Genomic DNA, 18,398 nt, shown 5'->3' with positions numbered 1-18,398 from the left:
CTGTTTTTAACTTATTCCTGCAGTGTTTCCCTGTAATACGAGACTTGATTATTTTGAGGTGCTGAATAACTAAACAGGGTCATGTTCTGGTTGGCTCAAGGGCATAAGCAATTCCACTTTTTTATTTACTTCTGACTATAAAAAGCTTTTTCTGCATTAGAGAAGATTTCTGTTTCTACTGGTGATCCCCCCTGCATTCGTGTTAATCGTCTTCTGCCCTGTACCGTGAAAGTGCCACGTATTTCCCACAAAACATTTGGGTATTTTTGTTTTCAAGAGAAAACGTTCACGATACCAAATTGTCAGCTGTCAATAGTATGATGGTATGTATGATGCTCATCCCCAGTCTTGCACTGTAACACCCTACCTGTCGCTGTGCTGCCCGTGCCCGTGCCCCTTGGCAGAGCTGGGTGTATGCCATCTGCGGAGCTTCGCTGCATCCCTGGGAGGAGTGCTCCTGGGGAAAAATGGGGAGAGGGAAGAGAGAAGGCAAGGAGAGGGGAGTGTCGAGCAGCCATAGGTGCTAACTTGAGGATCCTGTGGGGAAAACCCTGTCGTGAGCTGCTGCGGTCTCTGTCTATCCAGGGGACAAATCCTAACTCTTCAGCAGGACCAGGTCATTTGGCACACGGAGGAAGCAAAGGTTTGGGGTGATGGAGGAGACTTGAGCCACAGACCTCCTAGGTGCCATCATGTATCCAAACGTCACAGGAGTGTCACAGTACTTTGTTAGTGTGAATCTTTTCTTCAGTAAACCAATTGAGAAGTTTAAAAAAAAAAAAAAAAAATTGCCTTTGGCTACGATCTATTGTGTTAGTTGAAGAGCAGACAGACAATCCTTCACCAAAAGGCAGAACCGAGCCTCAAGTATTGGGCAGATTCTTGTGTCTTCAGGAGCAAAATAATGCTGGAGATAGTTGAGAATCTGGTGGATTTCTAGAAAGCTCCGAGATGACCTCTGTATTGGCTTCTTGATTACAGTGAGGCATCCTGTCCCTGTGGCCATTGTTGCTCCCCTAGAGCAGGGACATGGAAGGGGACTTGTAATTTTGGTAGGTGAGTGGTCAGGCCGCTCTATCATGTATGTAGGTAGCGACAGGCTGTGTAACAAGTGCTACGAGGCAGAGCAGGACCCAGAGGAGTAAAGTACCATCTTTAACAGTGAAATGAAACTTATCTACCTGTAGGTATATTAATCAGCAAAGAAGATACACAACTTTTGAGATATCATTATGAAAAATAAACTTCACATAGTATGCGTGAAACCTGCCAAGACGCAGAAGAGCATGCTGCTCTTGTCTGATACGCTGTCAAACTCTGCTCTTCTGAAACCACATCATCTTGTAAAACTGAGAAAGGCGCCGTGCAAATTGCCTAATGCTTCTAAAAATAAGTGTGAGCTGCTCAGCCCCTCTCCAAATTTTAGCAAGTCAACCGAATAGTGCATAGTCGGTAAGCGTGTCTAACATGCTGTGCCACAACTGGTGACTTACTATAAGAATTATATCAAGCGTGCTAAATACGGAAAGGCTGCTTATAACTGCGCGCACAAAACCCGGTCCCTCATTAACATCTGCCCCCACCTTCTGCTCCCCTCCCCAGCGCGATTAGCTTCAGAAATCGCCTCTCCCGAGGCGGCTGCAGGTCCTGCAGGGAGCAGGCAGCAGCCCGGCTCCCCCGCCAAAGCCAACTGCGGCGTAGCCAGAGAAACGGGCAGCAAAAATAGAACAGCAGGATGGCTGCGCGTGGGTGAGGCAGAAACCACATTGCCAGCAAAACCTCCCGGCGTTATTTTAGGACTGATAGAGGCCGTGGCGTTTTGCTCGCTTTTCACAAAATACTCCCTGGGGGAGGGCAAGGAGGGAGAGGGGCGCGAGTCGCGGGCGAGGAGCGTTTCTGCCCCGCTCCCTGCCTTCCCTTCCTCCCTCCCTGGCTTCTCCCACCGAAACGGGCTGGGCAGGGGGAAGGGGTTAATCGCGCTCGAGGCCGAGCAGCGGAGGGAGGACGGCAGGCAGTTTGAAAGACAGAGACTGGACAGCTGTGTTTGCTGTGGTATTTTTAAACGCATTAATGCAGGCTCCAATCACCCGGCCATGCTTGACCTATTTTTGGCTCAGGCCGGCCATTGTTCTATTTCTGCCGCCGCTGGGCCACGCGGGTGTCGATTCAAATGCAAATGAGTTATCGCTGCTGCTCCCGCCAACTTCGTCCAGCCGCCCGGCCGAGGGAGAGCCGGCCAGGGAGAGGAGAGGGGCGCGGGGACAGCAACACTGGTCCGGGCTGGGGTAATTCAGGCTAAACCCTCGGGGCCTCCCGGTCCCTGGAAAGGTGGCTGCTTTGGTTTGATGGTTTTTAAGAGGCTGTGTTTCCCCCCCCTCCCCGCCCTGCCAGAAAGCCCGAAGCGCAGAGATATTTCTTCATTTCTTCTTCCACCTGCCGTTGGCTGCCCGAACGCAACTGCTCAAACTCGGCAGCGCACAGCCCCCTGCGCACTCACGGCTCCCTTCCAGCGGGCGGGGGCTGCCGAGCGTGGATTTGGGGTTTTTTCCCTCTCCCGATAGATACTTGTGCAAATCCTTAAACGTTGCTAATTGCCGAAGCGTATTATCTTACAACCCTCGCTGGAGGAGGTAGGACCGCAGAGGGTCGTGCCTGACGCCCCTGTGCAAGTGCAGTGATGAATCTCTCGTGTAGCTGAAGTGCAGACCAGTTGGAATATGCTGCAAACAATTTACGAGAGTGAATCGTGTTTTTCCTCAGATGGGGTTTCTGGACGTGAACAGCTCTTGGCTCAGCAAAGAATGCACAGTATGATCAGCTCAGGTAAGAGACAGCTCCGTACCTCAGACTTCAGTGGCTGACTGGGAAAATACAGCCTAGCACGACAAGAAAACACCCTTCCTTTAAAGAAGTGACTTTATTTTTGTGGGCTTTATGTAAGTTGTTGTTAAATAATTATGGTAGTATGTCAGATAGCAGCTGCTGCTTCTGCGGGGAGTTTGTCTCCTTCAGTCTGCTGCTTTCCAGCCAGAGCAAAATGCTCAGAACTGAAATCTAGTTTGGGATTCCTTGTTTGTTTTGTTGCGTGGTTGCAAAATGGGGCTCGTGGCACAGGCTTATTCACAGAGAGAGGCTTCCTCAGGCAGACCTTGTCAGGAGGATGCAGTTAGAGCCCCTCATAGGCAATTCTGGTCATATGTCTATTGTAAACAGGATTTGGTCTTTCTGCGAGTTTCCTTTTCTCCGGTTTGCATATAAAGGGAGTTTAATACTAATCCCTTTCGCTTTTCATTACAGTGTTACTTTAACATGTCTTTAATATGCATGGCTTATTTTGATACTTTAAAAATATTTGTGAACCTGGCAATGGTAGTCATATGTAATGACTCACTGAGATGTAAATTGGATGTCTTTTTTAAAGAAGGTATTTCAAAGCTGCTCTGAAAGAACACTGGATGTTTCCTCATGTATTTGAAGCTACCCTTGTATTTTCTAGTTTCTTTGCTAGCTGTGTTTGAAACCTGCAAATAATGTACTGAGGATGAATTAAGTTGGAAGAATTGTTGCCATTCAGATAAAGTGTCAATTTAGACAGGCTAAAAAGGTCGAAATTTCAGGTTACTCTTGCCCATTCTCTCTTAAACTCTGTGAAGTCCCGTTCTGTTTTTATTGGGCTGAAACTCTTGTCTTTTGAGGCAAAATGTTATCTGTTTTGTACCTTTTTAATCCTAGATTTCTGACTTTGTTTTTCATAATGTTGGCTTTATAGAGGACATATATGTAGAATGCAGGGTGAATTGTTTACATGTACTTTAGTCTTAGTTTACCCCCCTTTTTCTTTTTCTTTTGCTTTTGGTTTCACAAAACTTGGCAGTGCTTCTCAGTTTTTAAGATTAATTATGTGTGTAGACCACAGCCCTCTTCACATATTGCCTGTTTTGGTATACCTGTTGAGCCCTTGTTTGTTTGTTTTTTTAAAAAAACCCTTTCTTTTCCTGCTTTATAGAAAAAGAACTTAAAGGTTTACCTGAGTTTCTTCCATACAATTTTAGAGCAGACTTCTAGTTTCAGATATGAAAATAAATTGTGAGAGAGTGTGTCAAATGGTAATATCTTTCCTGTTAGAAAAGACAGATATGTCTTAACCTCATGATTAGTGTTTTTCAATATAGAAAGCCAAGGCTACCTCATAATGATTATAGACTGAACGAGGGAATGAGAGATTGAAAAGCTGTTATGTGCACGTTAAAATAATGAGAATACCTAAGGGGAATGGAGACTTCCAACTGGTAATGTTTAAGATGGGCAATTTTTCTATTCCTTTATAAAGCTGCTGGGTTGGTTTGTTTCTTTTTGCATGTCTCAAAGAATTTATTATTTCCCTAACTTCTTAGAAGAGATGTTGATCACCAATTGCAGTTCCTTTGTCAAGGACAGAAATCAGGTGAAAGGCTTGTTTACAAATAGGAACAATGAAGCTCTAGCAAAGACAGTGGGTAAAAGCAGAAGTTTCTCTGAAAGTGTTATAGTTCTGCAAAGCCATCTGCAATGTCGACCTCTTGCTCAAGAATTACTGCTTTTCTCTGGTTTTCCTGAGCAGCTCAGCAGGTGTCCAGTGCTTTTGTATTGGTGAAAGAGATAAGACTGACTGCTTCCCCTCCCTCCAGTTGTTTTTTTTTAATACTATGTCAAGTTGAAGTTAGCTGTACACAAGTGAAAATCTGTTTTTTTAGCTCACTGTGCTACCTTGTAACTGCCAACTAATGTTGCCTGAGTAATAGCAATTTTCTCATTTGAAACACAAGAAAGGGAGGTAATTTTCTGTAAGTTTATAGCTCTCCTTTTCTTCACTGGAGACAAGAATATCATGTAACAGTGGGTTCTTATCTGATACTACATTAGGCCCATATAACATGCACAATTTCCCCTGTAGCACCAAGTAGAATAGAGGGGGTTTTTAGACTTAAAAAAAAAAAAAAAACAAAACCCAAACAAAACAAACAACTTTGTCAAGAACATTATCCAGGTAAAAGATGTTTAAATATATATTCTGTAGAACAAAAAATATTCCTCGGTGTTTCTGTTGGCCTTTAAAATACAGAACTAGACTGCAAGTAGTTGACATTGTACATAGTCTGCAGTTTAATTCATGTCACATGAAACCGCAAAGCCTGGTACTGTGGCCAATTACCTTCAGTCCCCTCAAGTTCAGGGTCTTGCAGGATCAGGCATGGTAACTTTTCAGGTATTGTCTCCCTCTATGCTGCATATAGGGGAGAAGGAAATAGCCAGGGTATGATGATGTGCTCTAGTGTTTGGAGTAGAATCAGTCATTTAAATTTTGCTTATCGCAGTGTCCTTACTTTAGAGTTATCTTCACTTACATGTATGTGTCTTTTGCTTGGGTAAAAAAGTTGCACATATTTAAGCACAGATCCCTGAACATTCACACTCTGCATTTTTTATATTCTTGAATTCTTTGAAGCAAGCACAACTTAAACGCTCAATGGATTTTTAGATTTGCTAGTTTCCAGATGCAAAGGGCATGTATTATCCAACTCTGATTTTAAACTGGGCTGGAGCCATCCCCAAAGAGGACAGATTCAATGGCCAATGGATATGTATTTGCAAAGCAAACGATCTGAGGAATTTCTGACAATAGCAGGCATAGGAAATACTTCTGTCATGTGAAGCAGTTCTTCTGGTATTCCCTCAATTACTGCTTTGCCTGTCTGTCTCCATCCCTGCTTGTAAATCATACTATGAATGAGATGATCTGGATAGGTACCAATCAAATGTCTAATTATGAATGGAGCGATCTAGATCGGCACTGACTCAAGAAGCTGTGTAATTTGCAGACACCTACACCTTACTGCAGAGAGCAGTTTCAGCTATCTTGAGAAGACTGAACTAGATTCTCCCATATGGTACTGTTGCTCTAAAATGCAGCAGTAAGTGCTGTGCATCTTTTTTTAAGAAAATGATGCTGGTGTATTCTTATTTGATAACATAATTATTTTAGTTTCACGATTTAAAGAGTAGATCTGGAGTCTAAAGCCTCTTGTTTAGCTGGAATTACTATTTAACTATGCTGTTGCTTTTATTTTACCCCCAAAGTCTCAACTTCCATGTCTGTGCAATTCCACAGCGGACCCTAGCATTCAGCTGGCCTTACTATCTTACCACAATACAAGTAATAATCTGTAAGTCCTTGAAAAAAAGCATTTGGTGCAGCACAGTTCGTGGCAAGAATGCTCATTAAAATGTAGTCAATAAATAACTAATGCAGGGCTACATTACTCAAATAGATGTCACTTGTGTGAAGGAGAAGATAGAACCTGCCTAGCCATGGTGTCTGCAGATGTGGAGCTTTAAGAAGTACTGCTGAGTTCATTAATTTATGGTGGTTTAATATACTGAGCTGTCTTTCCAAAGGGTAAGTTTGCTACGTTTGCCTCAGTGGCCATATTTTGATGTACAGCCTTGCACTGGCCTGCCTAAATTCCATCTTGGCTTTTATTGGATAAGGCATCCTCTGCTTCCTGCCCAAAGCTGTTGTGTTGAAAAATCAAGAGTTCAAGGAGATCTTGAGCTTAAAGCCTTGGCTCCTCACTGAGTTGACAGGTGACCTGAGCAAGTTACGCAATCCTGCTTAGGTCAGCTAACTGTTCTGTGAAATACGGAAAATGATACCTGTCAGGGTCAGGAATCTATAGAGCAAAACTACTCTAAAGGGAATATAGTGATTTAGAATGATTAATTTGATTGACTTAATCTATCTACAGGCTTGCAAAACACCTGCAATTTCACATACGTAGTAAGTGAATGTAGTCGCAGCATTTTATTCTCTGCACCAGACAGGAAATTCCAGCTGTGTCACTTGAATATAAATGACAGAATCAATGCTACACGCATCATTTACGTGGGTTGACAGGTCCTCATAGGCTATTTTCTGTAAACCCCGATGTACAAAATTTATCTCATACGTTGTATCTATCATGTGGCCCCATGACCACGTATACAAGTTTGTACACATGCATTTATATTGCCTTCAGGGAAAATTCTTTGGTATTTGCTCTCCCATTTTTTTCTGGCCAAACAAAACTTTCACCTGCTCAACCGTTCCTGCAGAGAGATTCCAGAAAGCAAATTCATTTAAAGATTTGCTCTGATATTCATGAAAAACTTGTCATATTTGCATATCTGAATTGGGTAATGTAAACTCCTTACAGATACAAAATGTTGCATATGTGGTATCTCAGGCAATAACTCTTCAGAGAGAGCAAGAATGAATATGCCGAGCTTTTACTTTGTGATTCTCTTCAGAGTAATGAAAAAATTGAGTGTGAAAATTCAGTTCAGGGAAGTTCTGCATCACAGCCAGAGAGGCTTTTTCAATGCCTATTGTAAAGGTTAGGTAGAAGAAAATCTGGTGCTTCGTAGTACTAGCTGAAGTTTTTTAATTAATTGTTATGGAAGAGTAAGGTCTTAGCCTTAACAATACAGCGAGGAGAGACAAGCAACACAGACCTGCAGGTCTTTCATGGTTAAAATCTCACTGGTTTTGAGTAGAGGCTCTGCCCAGTAATGTATGCTGGACAAGACATTGGTTATGAATTCAGTTGAACAAAAATGTGGCAAAATGGAATGAAGCTGCTTTCTCTGTTTTGCGTTATTGAGAAGACATTGAGTACAGACCAATGTTGCCAACTTCATGTGCCCTCTAATGCTGTAACACTGCTTTTTCTTTCTTTCTTTTTATTTAAGTCCCAGCTTCTGGAGCCATGTGATTACCTGACAGTCTTACTTTGTATTAGAAGATACATGTATAGGTTGTGGGAAAAGCCTGGAATAAGAATTTCAAACTACAAGATTGACAAGAATAGCAAGCTGCAAAAGCTGGAAAGTAAATAAAAAAGAACGCAGAACATAATTTCAAAACCTCTTTGAGCATCTTTCCTGCTACCATTAAACACTGCATTTAATACAGAGGCTCACCAGTACTGGCACTAGGACTCTAGCTCCCTTCTCTTTGGTGTGTTGAGCTAAATCACTTTATTGGAAAAGAGCTTTTTACTTCAGCTGTTTATTATTTTAGCTGTTAAGCTTTAGAACACGTATTGGTTTGCACTGCACTCAAATGCACACAGTTTCAGCCATAGTGTTCCCTCCTGTAAAACTATGTATAGAATCAATTTAGTTCATTAAGATTTGCATTAGATATTAGGAACACTTGTAACTCTTCCTACTACCAGAGCTTTAATCAGACCTCTGTTTCTGTACCGACTGCCCAGCCCCTTTCTGCTGCACAGTCTTTGCAGGGAAAGCAAAAGCTGTGAGAAAGCAGAATAGATAGATAGCCTGCAAACGTGTATGTACACATTAATTTCAGGTTTTGGTATGATGGGGACTATGATGATGGGAAAGGTTTCAGGTGTCATTGCATTTTAACCTTTCCCAACTACTGTCGTGGGTGCATTTTTTATATGGTGGGTACAATGCAAAATATTGTAGAGAAACTAATTGGCAGATATTATTGTTAAACACATGACAATCTAAAATGCCCAGTTCTGTGGATCTCTTTAACAGGCTGAATCCTCTGGGTCAGTTATTCTTAGCCTAGTTATTTTCATCTTATGGCATTACAGGTCTAAGATTAGCCTGTTAGGCGTTATCATGCCATCTGAGTTACCTCCTAATATAACTGTACACCGGAATGATTATTTATAGACAGAGCATTCTGTCATTTTTGCTTTATTTCTGGTAGTTTAAATAAAGAAGAGCAACATTCAAGAAAAACCACAGATTCCTTCCTGCTGCCAAAACAACATGATAACTGCCTGCTGAGGGGCAGGGATATTGTTTAAAATGTGTGCTTGCAGCAGATGCAAACATCCTCTTTATCTCCCCCACTTCTATTAAAATGAGGTACCTCAGGGTACCACCGCTCCTGTCTCTTCTGGAGGAGGGAGAGGGGTGCCAGATCGATGTGCTGAACAACGGAGAAGATGGGGTTGTGGTTACTGAGAACAAGGATATCCAGGTGCTATTTTTAGGGGCTGGCACCGTTAAGCTCCATGTTCAGTGTGAACATGTTACATATGCACACAGCTCCTCCAAAATGGACCCCTCTAGTTTTGTTACATAAAAGTGATGTCTGCTGTTCAATTAGCCTTCTAGGTGCTTTTCACAGACATAGCAGGAAGCTTCAGCAAACTGACACGTTTTTAGCAAACCATTCTTTATGGCTGCTTCACAAACATTTCTGCTCACTGGAAAAACTTGAATCCTAAAGCAGAGTTGTCATTCAGAAACACAGTGAGGCATGTTCTCTCCTAGGGAAGTTCACTGGGATCTTTGTGCTTGCATGTGTTTAACTAGGAGCAAGCTTTTAGTGACAGTTTAGTAAAGAGCAGCAAAAACAGTGAAGTGGCAGATCTTCAGCTGGGGTGTCGGTGCAGCTTCTGACTGTCGTTGTTGCTCAGGAAGCTGGCAATTTATAAAATAGTGAAATGTTAATGGATTTTAATTTTCTAATGAACTCCATCATTCCTTTTTTACCTTTCTCCCCTAAATAAATGGCGTGTTTCTGTCATTGTGCACATTCAGGGTGTAATCAGGGGGCACCTGATTTGTTCTACTTCAGAAAGTTACCGGTGTAAAAAGGCTTGCAAAATCGGTGGAAGCCTTTGCATGGTTGAATGATACGGTGCTGGTTTAACTCCCATTATATAATAAGCAGCTCGTTTCTTTTTGTCAGGCTGGCAGTTCTGTGCATGACTGTAAAGGTACTTTGGCATTTAGCATAATCTGAGCATAGCCAACACATCTGGTTTTTTTTGTTTTGTGTCTCCTGGTTGTAAACTCCTTCCAGCTTGTGGAGTATACAAACACGACAAGAGCTCCAAGAATTCAAGCCCTTTGTGGATGAATGTGCTTGAAATGCAGGATGCTTTATTCTAATGATAACACGTTCCTTCTAGTAATGAAACTGTGTATCATCAAAGGGAGACAAGAGAAGGAACGGAATGAATTCTTTGAAAATGCCAAATATATAAATCATGTTTTTACAATTAAAGACTATTATTCTCTTTCATGATCCCTGTGGTTGAAGGTATGCATGCCACAGGGAGGAACCACAGCTATTCAATTTCACTGAAGTCTGGAATGGAATAATGAGGAAACTTAATGTTAATTTAATAATTTCCCGCAATTGTTCTGTTCTTAATCCAAGTTTCCTTTTTCTTTCTTGGTGCCCAAGGCCACCACCTTGTTGGTGTTGCGCAGTAACAGTATGAAAGGGAGTAGGGAAAACAGACTGTTAGTGTTCAATCTTACATAGCCACTCTTTTTGGTGTTTGCTACTCCTGTTTACATTCAGTAAAATGTTAATGATGGTCTTTTATTTACCTGTTCACAACTCCTTTTCTTGCAGAGACAGTAAGTTCTTAGTTCTCTTCATCTACTTGTTTGATCTCTAGATCAACATCCCTATTGAAGAACATGTGTTTTTCCTAAGCCTTGTGAAGTCTTTTTCCTATGGATACAAAAGAAGTAAACCTCCTGGACTGTTCAAGTTTTTGATATGCTAGTTTGAATCTGACCCTGAAGTTTTATAATGCATAAAAGAATACAGATATTACAATATCACCAAGAAACATAAAATAAAATGCCTAGATTTTTGAGGATTTCATGCTGACATGAATAGTGATGGAATTAGTATGAGGCACAGAATGGTGTAAGAAATAGCAAAAGGAAAATCATCAGTATGAGTCTTTATATTAACATATCTACTTTTACATGTAGATACATATTGTTAAAAGACTATATAGAAATTACTTAGATGCCTCAAAATGCTCGTCATAAAAATCCTTGCACAGCAGCTGCTGAAATCTAGTAGGACCTAAATTCAGGAGACCACTTTACCTCGGGAGTCCGGCACATGCTCACCAGCCTGAGTCTTGCATATGCTCAAAACTGTTCCAGACTCCAAAGACAGATCCACTCATTCCCACGCACACGTCAGAAAGTTGGCATCCTTTTATCTGCTGTCACTGTTTTTCCTACAGGATCTGTTTCAGAAGAAGCATAAAGTTTTTCTCTATTGTTTCTTTTAAGAATTGGCAATAGTTATCATAGAAGGAATTCCATAGGAAATAGTAGGTCTTACCTAAGTTTCTTCAAGGAGCGTGAGGGAAGGACTGACAGGGGGCAAAGAGGTTTGAAGAAAATACGAGAGAAGTTTATATATGGAGTAGTAGTGCAGAGATGAGCTATGCAAGCACTTCCTGTGTTAAAATACTGTTGTGAGAGAGGGTGAGGAAGGCACTGAAGATACAAGAGAACTATGTGGGAGGTGGAAACCAGGGGAGTTTGAAGTACGGTTCTAACTGTCCAACAGAAGAAAAATACAGGTGAAAACAGTTATGAAAACAATTAACTTCAACTGAGGTGAGAGAAGTTTCTGTCAAAAACCCCACTCCAAAGCCATAATGAAGAATACATGGGGAAGGAGGAATATTTTAGAATCAACAAAAGTTATTAAAAACAACTCAGGACTGTGTTACTCTTGTAATCACACAGTAGGCAAGTCTTCAGGGATTTCCTTTGCCATTTTACAGACTATTTTTCTGGGTTTTTTTTGTCTGAGAATGAGTAATTTGTTTGGGAGAGGGAGAGGTGTAGGACACTGAGTCTGTTTATGCGCACACTATAAATTCTGCTGCATCTCACCATACCAAAATCCCTGCTCCCTCCCCCCCGCCAAATGTATCTCAGCTTTCCTGGAGAACCTGCAGAACAATCTCACCAGAGCTTTGCCATAAATTCCCATCACTGTGCCATCTGCACCATCCCTATCTTGCCTTTTCTGCTTGGCCTAGTAGGCAGTTTTCGGAGCTCTGTGCTTATTTTCTGTTTTTTTTTTTCCTCTCGTGCCAATGCATACAGGGTGATAATGGGGCAGCTGGAGAACTTAACTGGGGAAAGAAGGAAAATTACAAATGACAACATCAAAGGGCTATAGGCAAAGAAGTAAAGAAGGAATGCTAATGCAGCAGAATTAAGTAATGGTGATGCTATGGATGATTAAGGATGCTAATACTGACACAGCTGTTTTGTTTAGAAAAATAAATGGTTAGAAATGGGAATATTTAGAAAAAATTACCCTTGGGCTAAAATTCTCAAGCCTCGTCTAAGAGTGAATGCCTGTTTCTGGTGACTGGTCACATGTATATACTTGTCACTGGTATGCATATACAATTACAGAATATGTATATACATAGACTTATCACCAATTTTGCTCCATACCCCCTCACTGGGGACATTTTGGTATGGCTGTATTAAAACCTGCTAAAAATTTTAGGAACTCTGGGTTTCACAAGTTAGTTCAGGTAAGCTTGAACGAGTGCCTAAGGCAAAGTGATCTTCTTCCTCCTGCAGGGCTAGCAGCCCACAGGAGGTGGATGCTCATCATGTAAACCTCCCCGTGTGTCTGCCGTTCTTCATCTGCAGATAACCAGAGGTCTGCAGCAGCACACGTTTATCCCCAAAGACCTCAGGAACTCATTCTTAAGGACCTGTTTATTCCATCTAAGGAATACTATTGCTAGGTCTGTCCTGGTAGTGCCTGGGAGCTCCAGGTGCAGGGCAGGTTATAAAACATTTAGCAGCCAAATAGGCTTTAGTGTTCTCCTGCAGATTCAGAAAGACATGAGTGAACGTAGAAATCTGGACTATTTCTCTCTTCATTTTCCTCTTTCTCCTTTTTTTTTTTTTATTAACTTTTTATTTTTGTTATCTGTGAATACTCTGTATGTGGTTATACAGATGTAAGTCCTCAGTACGTAGGAGTGAGGGAGGTCTGTGGAGATGGCAGCTGGTGTTGCTGGGAAGGAAGAGCAGCGGTCCCATCCTCTCCCTGGTCCCTTGCTCTCATTTCCTCCACTGAACAGTCACATCCGTTGTACCGACACAGGTATTCATGTGTCCACTGGGACACATGGTGGAGTGAAGAGCTGACCCCGGTTAAAATGTGCTCCCCCCCGGTTCCCTATGCCACTGCAGGTGTGTGCTGCCTTGTGGGGAAGGAGGGCATCACCCTCGGGGTTGGAGGGGTCACGAGCGGGGAGGGGAGGCACAACCATTTCTCTCAACTTCAGCTACAGCATACAGTGGCCCCAAATACATGTCAAACTGCTGCCTGGGAAATCTTCCGTGCCCAGAGAATACACCCCTTGCTCCTCTCAACATTTAAGGGACAGAGCCTAAAATTTCACACCCAATTAGCACCTTGTTAAGCTCCAGTTAACTACATAGCACTTTACCATTAAGTAGAATTTATGCTAATACTGTCCCTATGAAGCTGTCAATAATTACCTTTCATCATCCACAGGGCAGATTTCATCTGTTAGTATGAAAGGAAAACACCCTACAAATGCACGTTTTTTCGTAATAAGTGGAAAATTGTATCTGTGTTGGCTTCAGCAACCTGCACCAAAATTGAACATACTGGAAGCAGTAGCCATCTGCACTCCTGAACCATATCAGTCCTGGTGCGGTGCTGTGTGAATAGTCTGCCCCAGGAAAGCCTTCATGGCTCTTGCATTCAATTTCTGCTTCATTGTCTTTTGTAATCTTTCTTTGTGCAGAAAATGTTTGCCAGGCATTCTCCCACTGTAATTCCTCCTATCCTTTATTTTTCTAACCTAAGAGCGGTCCAGTATGCCTTTATCCTTCCTAGACAACCTGGAAATCAGTAGAATTCAAGTTATGGGAGGAAAATTTTCCTTCCTGTGATGCTGTTACCTGGTTGCCACTCAGGTACTTGTATCAAATACTTCCCTATGTGAACCAAAACCATAAAATAACTCTGATGCTGACATGCTAGCAAATGCAGGTCAAAAGGACCATATAGTTGTCATGATTGTTGCTGTTCATTTCTTACTGAGTGCAATTTCAAGTTGAAAGCACAGTTTGACTCTTGCGGCTGGCACTGGGCTGTGCTGAGCCTGGCGACACAAAGTGCAGATGTTTTTTGGATCAGAACCCCTCAAAACAACTGTGCTCTCCACAGTAACACCCAAGTAGAAGATGCCAGATCTGAAAGGAGAGAGATTTTCATTGCTGCTCCCTTGCTGTGAAATTCTGTATGTCTGAACTGGGGACAGCCACAGAATGTGTCCCCCGTGGGACAAAATGGAAAATCAGAAGCATTAGTTAGTAACGTTTATGTAGGTAATAGCATGTTGTGTCCAGCTATCAGGACTTGGTATTTGACTAGTTGTCCAAACCCTCAGTAGAGAGAAGAAAACTCAGCTTTCTCCTTAGATAACATGTTCAGATGTTTGAACTTCATGATTATGAATGCAATTATAAAGTCTACCTGGAAGACAGTAGTTGCTTTCTGCAAAAGAGAAAGGCTGTATAGATTAATCTTACATTTCTGCACTAAATCAACTTTGTTGTTATATAACCCTTACTTGCACTCCCCAGAAGGCCTGTAGTTATGCAAATAATTCTCATTTATAATATGGTTTTCCTCTTCCAATGAAGATGGATGGATGCTTAAGTGGATATAAATAGTATGTGTTCCATGCAAAAAAAGCATAGTAGTGCAAATGAAAATCAGACTCTTTCTACTTACAGAAGTCTTTCCAAGCTCTTAATCATCTTAAATCCAATTAGCCTTTTCCTGTTTCTGACATGGCTCCCTTTGAGATAGGATAACCAAACTGGAATATTCCTGATGACAAAGCCTCGTTGATGAATACGAAAACTTACTTTTATCCTGCTTTCTATTCTTCCTGTTTTCATGTTTGAATCTTGCTGTACATTGACCACATGTTGTCACTGAGCTGTCTGCAATGACAGCCATCTGTTTTTAAGGTTATATTAAGGTTAATGAAGCGCAGTAAAGTATATTCCACTCATTCCTCCCAATAGAAATTACCGTGCACATAAAAAAAATGAGTGAATTCTTCTATTTTTTTTCCCAATCACAAAGCTTTATGAGGACCTCTGGCATTCCTCAGAGCCTTCCATGAAATATCCTGAAGAGATTTGTTTCATCTGTGGTTTTAACCCAATCAATCTTTTTTCCATTATTCTTCTTTCCAGACCTCTATTAAAATAGCAATTATTATTGCCTCACTGTACTATCAACCTTTTCTTAGATTCAGAAAGAATATTTATTTCCCTTATGCTTTTTATCTTTAAAACTGTTTCTGATCAGCGGTAGAGGTCTTGTAACTTCACATAAAGGCCAGAGCAGGACACAAACTCCAGTGAGACACCTTGTGAAGGACATTTTGCAAGTCCAGAGAAGTCTGTGGACCAGATCCTCAGCCGGTACCAAGTGTCACAGCCCCACTGAAATCCAGACCCTTGTTTAGTCACCGTTTTGTTAACCCTTTGAAAGAATTTGTTATGCTTTTGTGTCTCAAAATATGAATGCAATTATAATTCAAAACTCATAACTGCATCCTACAAAGTCAGTTTGCATCAAACTTGATTTGTTCCCTAAATGTCTTTGAGATTAAAACAAGTCAAATTTAAACAAAAATTGGCTCAGTTGTGGCTGTTAATGGAGGATATAGTTTCTGAGAGAACATATGGGGAAAGAATATCTCTTTCCCTTTCTTCTTTTAAAATTACATGCCTGGCTTTCGTTTGGCTGATATCATTTTTGCTAAATCTTTTGTAAGATTAATCTGTAAACTCAGACAAAACATTAGAAACTTTAAATTCAAAACAACTTGTTTTAAAAATATCAGGAGATTAAAGCAATTACAGTAGTTGATGCATTTCAACCTTGACTAGTGTGTTCACAATTATATCAGTATAAGCAGATCATATTTAAAATGAACAAAGTATTTTTGCTTTACCACTCATTTGCAATACTGTCTGTAGTTGTGGTCCAAAGAGTTTAAAATGAAAAGAAAATATAAAGATTACAAATCTGATATAAATACTAGAGGATAAAACATATGAAGAGGGATTAAGGGAGCTATATTTATAGTCTATAACAGAGAGAGCTCAAGGGACATGGGCACAGGCTATAAATAACTTCAAGGTAACAATATAAATGAAGGAAGGGAATTATTTGTTCTCAAAAGATGGTGAAGCATGGAATAATAGCCTGAAGCAAAGAAAAGAAAAGTTTAGCTTAGATGTTAGAACTTTTTTCTAGTAGTAAGAGCTGTGGAGAGCAGAGACATAAATAACTAAGGTAGGAGGCTGAAGCAGTACCTAAAGCACTAACTACAGCTGTTTGGCTACAGATTAAAATTACTTGTAGATGAAGTCATGTCACAAAATTCACAGGGCTAGACTTAGTGACACAAACATTTTTTTTATTTTCTTACCTGTTATATTTTATAATGCCCACATTTCATGGTATGCATTAATTTCCCATGAAGACTACATAGATACAACATTCCTTCCAAGATTATTGTGCATCTTTAACCAGATTATGGGGAAAAAATAACATTGTTAGTCAATTATAACCACATTTAGTAGTGGGATTATAAAGTCATATTATTTTAATCAAAGTGGTGGAGCCTCCTGCTATTATTTGTTCTGGTGAGAAGGAAGAAGTCCTCCATTCTCATCAGTCCCTAGGTGAGATGGTGGCTTTTGAACACCGTAACCTTAGGTTGCTAGTAAGCAAAATAGCTTGTGTTAATTGTACATGGTGATGTCAGAACACTGGCCATTTGCTGGGTACTGCTGACTTCACTAGAATGAAATTACTTATGTTGGTTGGGTGCTGACCTGCTTCAAAGTGAACCCTTATACGGCCATGACAGAAGGAAAAGGGGGGAGAAAGGGCATGTAATCCATTAGGCAATAATAGTGTTGAAGGACTTATGGCTTTAGTTGTTACATGCAATATCCATCGTAAATATTGTTTGAGTTAACATTGATCAAATCATGGTAGACGTGTTCGGCTTGCATAGCTTCAAGAAGTATGTGTATTTGTACAAGGAGAGGAATATAATTTCTGCTTATTTCTGCCCAAGATTTCATGCTTAGTAGCCTTATATTCTTGAGCTGTTAGCACCATCAGACATCTCCACTGCTGTTAAATCAGGCCGATTCTGCTCTTGAATTAGAGGCTTTTGGGCACACATGAACCTGAGATTTTTAACCAGTAGTGGATTGAATCCACTGTATAATAGCTCAGAACATGGGCCTTCAATCTCTCAGGCATTTAATTAATACTTGGCTCTTTGCCCTATCTTTCCTCTATACCTCTTAGCTGTTAATTTTCTCAGCTTTCAAAAATCTCTGTCATAATAAGAGAGTTGTTAATATTATTTCATGTGGATAATAGAGAAAAAATGAAAATCCTGTATGCCAGAAGGCAGCAGTGGTAGGAATTTGATTTTATACTCGCCACCTCTTTTTGTCATTCATTCTTGGCCGCACTCAAAACCACCTTTCCGCTTTGGGCAGATGGCAACACTGGAAGAATAACAACTTCTCGATCATGGCCACCCTCTGAAATATGGAATGCCCCACATGCAAGTTGACTCTGGTGGTATGGTGCTGTTAGGTAGACTGGATACCTCTGGTCCTCCTGGATTTGAGACAAGTTTTTAAGAGAGTGCTGGTGGTAGCCTTGGAAATCAGCAGTAATTGCCTGTTGTCTCTCTCTGCGGAGCAGGCACCGGCTACCTCCTGGATTAATTTGCCTCATTTCGTGCCATGGTCTTCAGATCTTACATGTTATTGTCCGAATATTGACAGTTTTCTGGATACTGATAATTTCACTTATGTGAAACAAATGTGCTTTGGGAAAGGTCCAGCCTTTAAGAGATTAGACTGCTAGGAAATGAGAGATCTGGTTTAATTTATGAAAACTTGAGTATAGAGCTGTATGTTTGCAGCCTGTATAAAGTGTAGTATTTCTTAATTTTTCCTTTTTCACAGGAAGGAAATTGCCATGATCTTTTCCTCTGTCACCTGTGAGTCTGTTTTCCTCTAAGCTGGGAAAGTTGTATCTCATGTGCCATAAAAGGTGTTTCTCATGGGTTTCTTTTCGGGATGACGCGTACAGTATACAGCAGAGCTTGCTGATGCCTCTTCTTGGACTTCCCTGAATTGCACTGCTTTACACTAGCAGAAAAACTCAAGGGTGTTGGGGCATCACAGTAGCTACACAGTGGTCCTTGTACACACGGATGTACTCCTCCCTTCACAAAGGAAATAAGGTGAAAGTGTTCATAAACTGGCTGGCTTGGGATTCTTTGGCCTGAAGGATGTCTTACGTGTATAAGATTTGTTTATGTTATTTATAAGGCCCCTATGCATAAAAAGAATAAAGAACCTTGGGGCATGCTGAAAATTAGAACTGACTAAATTTAATTAAGAAAAAATAACTGTTAATTTCCCAA

General features: G+C 40.9%; 1 protein-coding gene and 1 long non-coding RNA gene across 20 annotated transcripts in view; one reads left to right on the top strand and one right to left on the bottom strand.

Annotated features, from left to right (window-relative positions):
- The first annotated feature begins 1,627 nt into the window (after positions 1–1,627).
- Positions 1,628–18,398, top strand: part of HDAC9 (histone deacetylase 9) — a 286,849-nt gene continuing 270,078 nt past the window's right edge. For 5 of the 19 annotated variants that reach the window (XM_030007865.2, XM_030007863.2, XM_030007862.2 and 2 more), the window contains exons 1-2: positions 1,793–2,285; positions 2,761–2,823. In XM_030007865.2, coding sequence (XP_029863725.1) covers positions 2,171–2,285; positions 2,761–2,823 — 178 coding nt within the window. In that variant the 5' untranslated portion in view covers positions 1,793–2,170. The other 14 variants (XM_030007864.2, XM_030007860.2, XR_003922556.2 and 11 more) reach the window with 12 other exon arrangements.
- Positions 10,146–11,288, bottom strand: LOC115338877. Its single transcript, XR_003922558.2, has 3 exons — positions 11,171–11,288; positions 10,927–11,072; positions 10,146–10,537 (listed from the first exon to the last, which is right to left on the bottom strand). It is a non-coding gene; the product is annotated as an uncharacterized LOC115338877 (long non-coding RNA).

Source organism: Aquila chrysaetos, chromosome 3 (genome assembly GCF_900496995.4).
Source record: "Aquila chrysaetos chrysaetos chromosome 3, bAquChr1.4, whole genome shotgun sequence".
In the NCBI taxonomy this organism is placed as follows: domain Eukaryota; kingdom Metazoa; phylum Chordata; class Aves; order Accipitriformes; family Accipitridae; genus Aquila; species Aquila chrysaetos.
The sequence above is the reverse complement of the archived record's forward strand: the minus strand, read 5'-3'. Positions and strand labels throughout refer to the sequence as shown.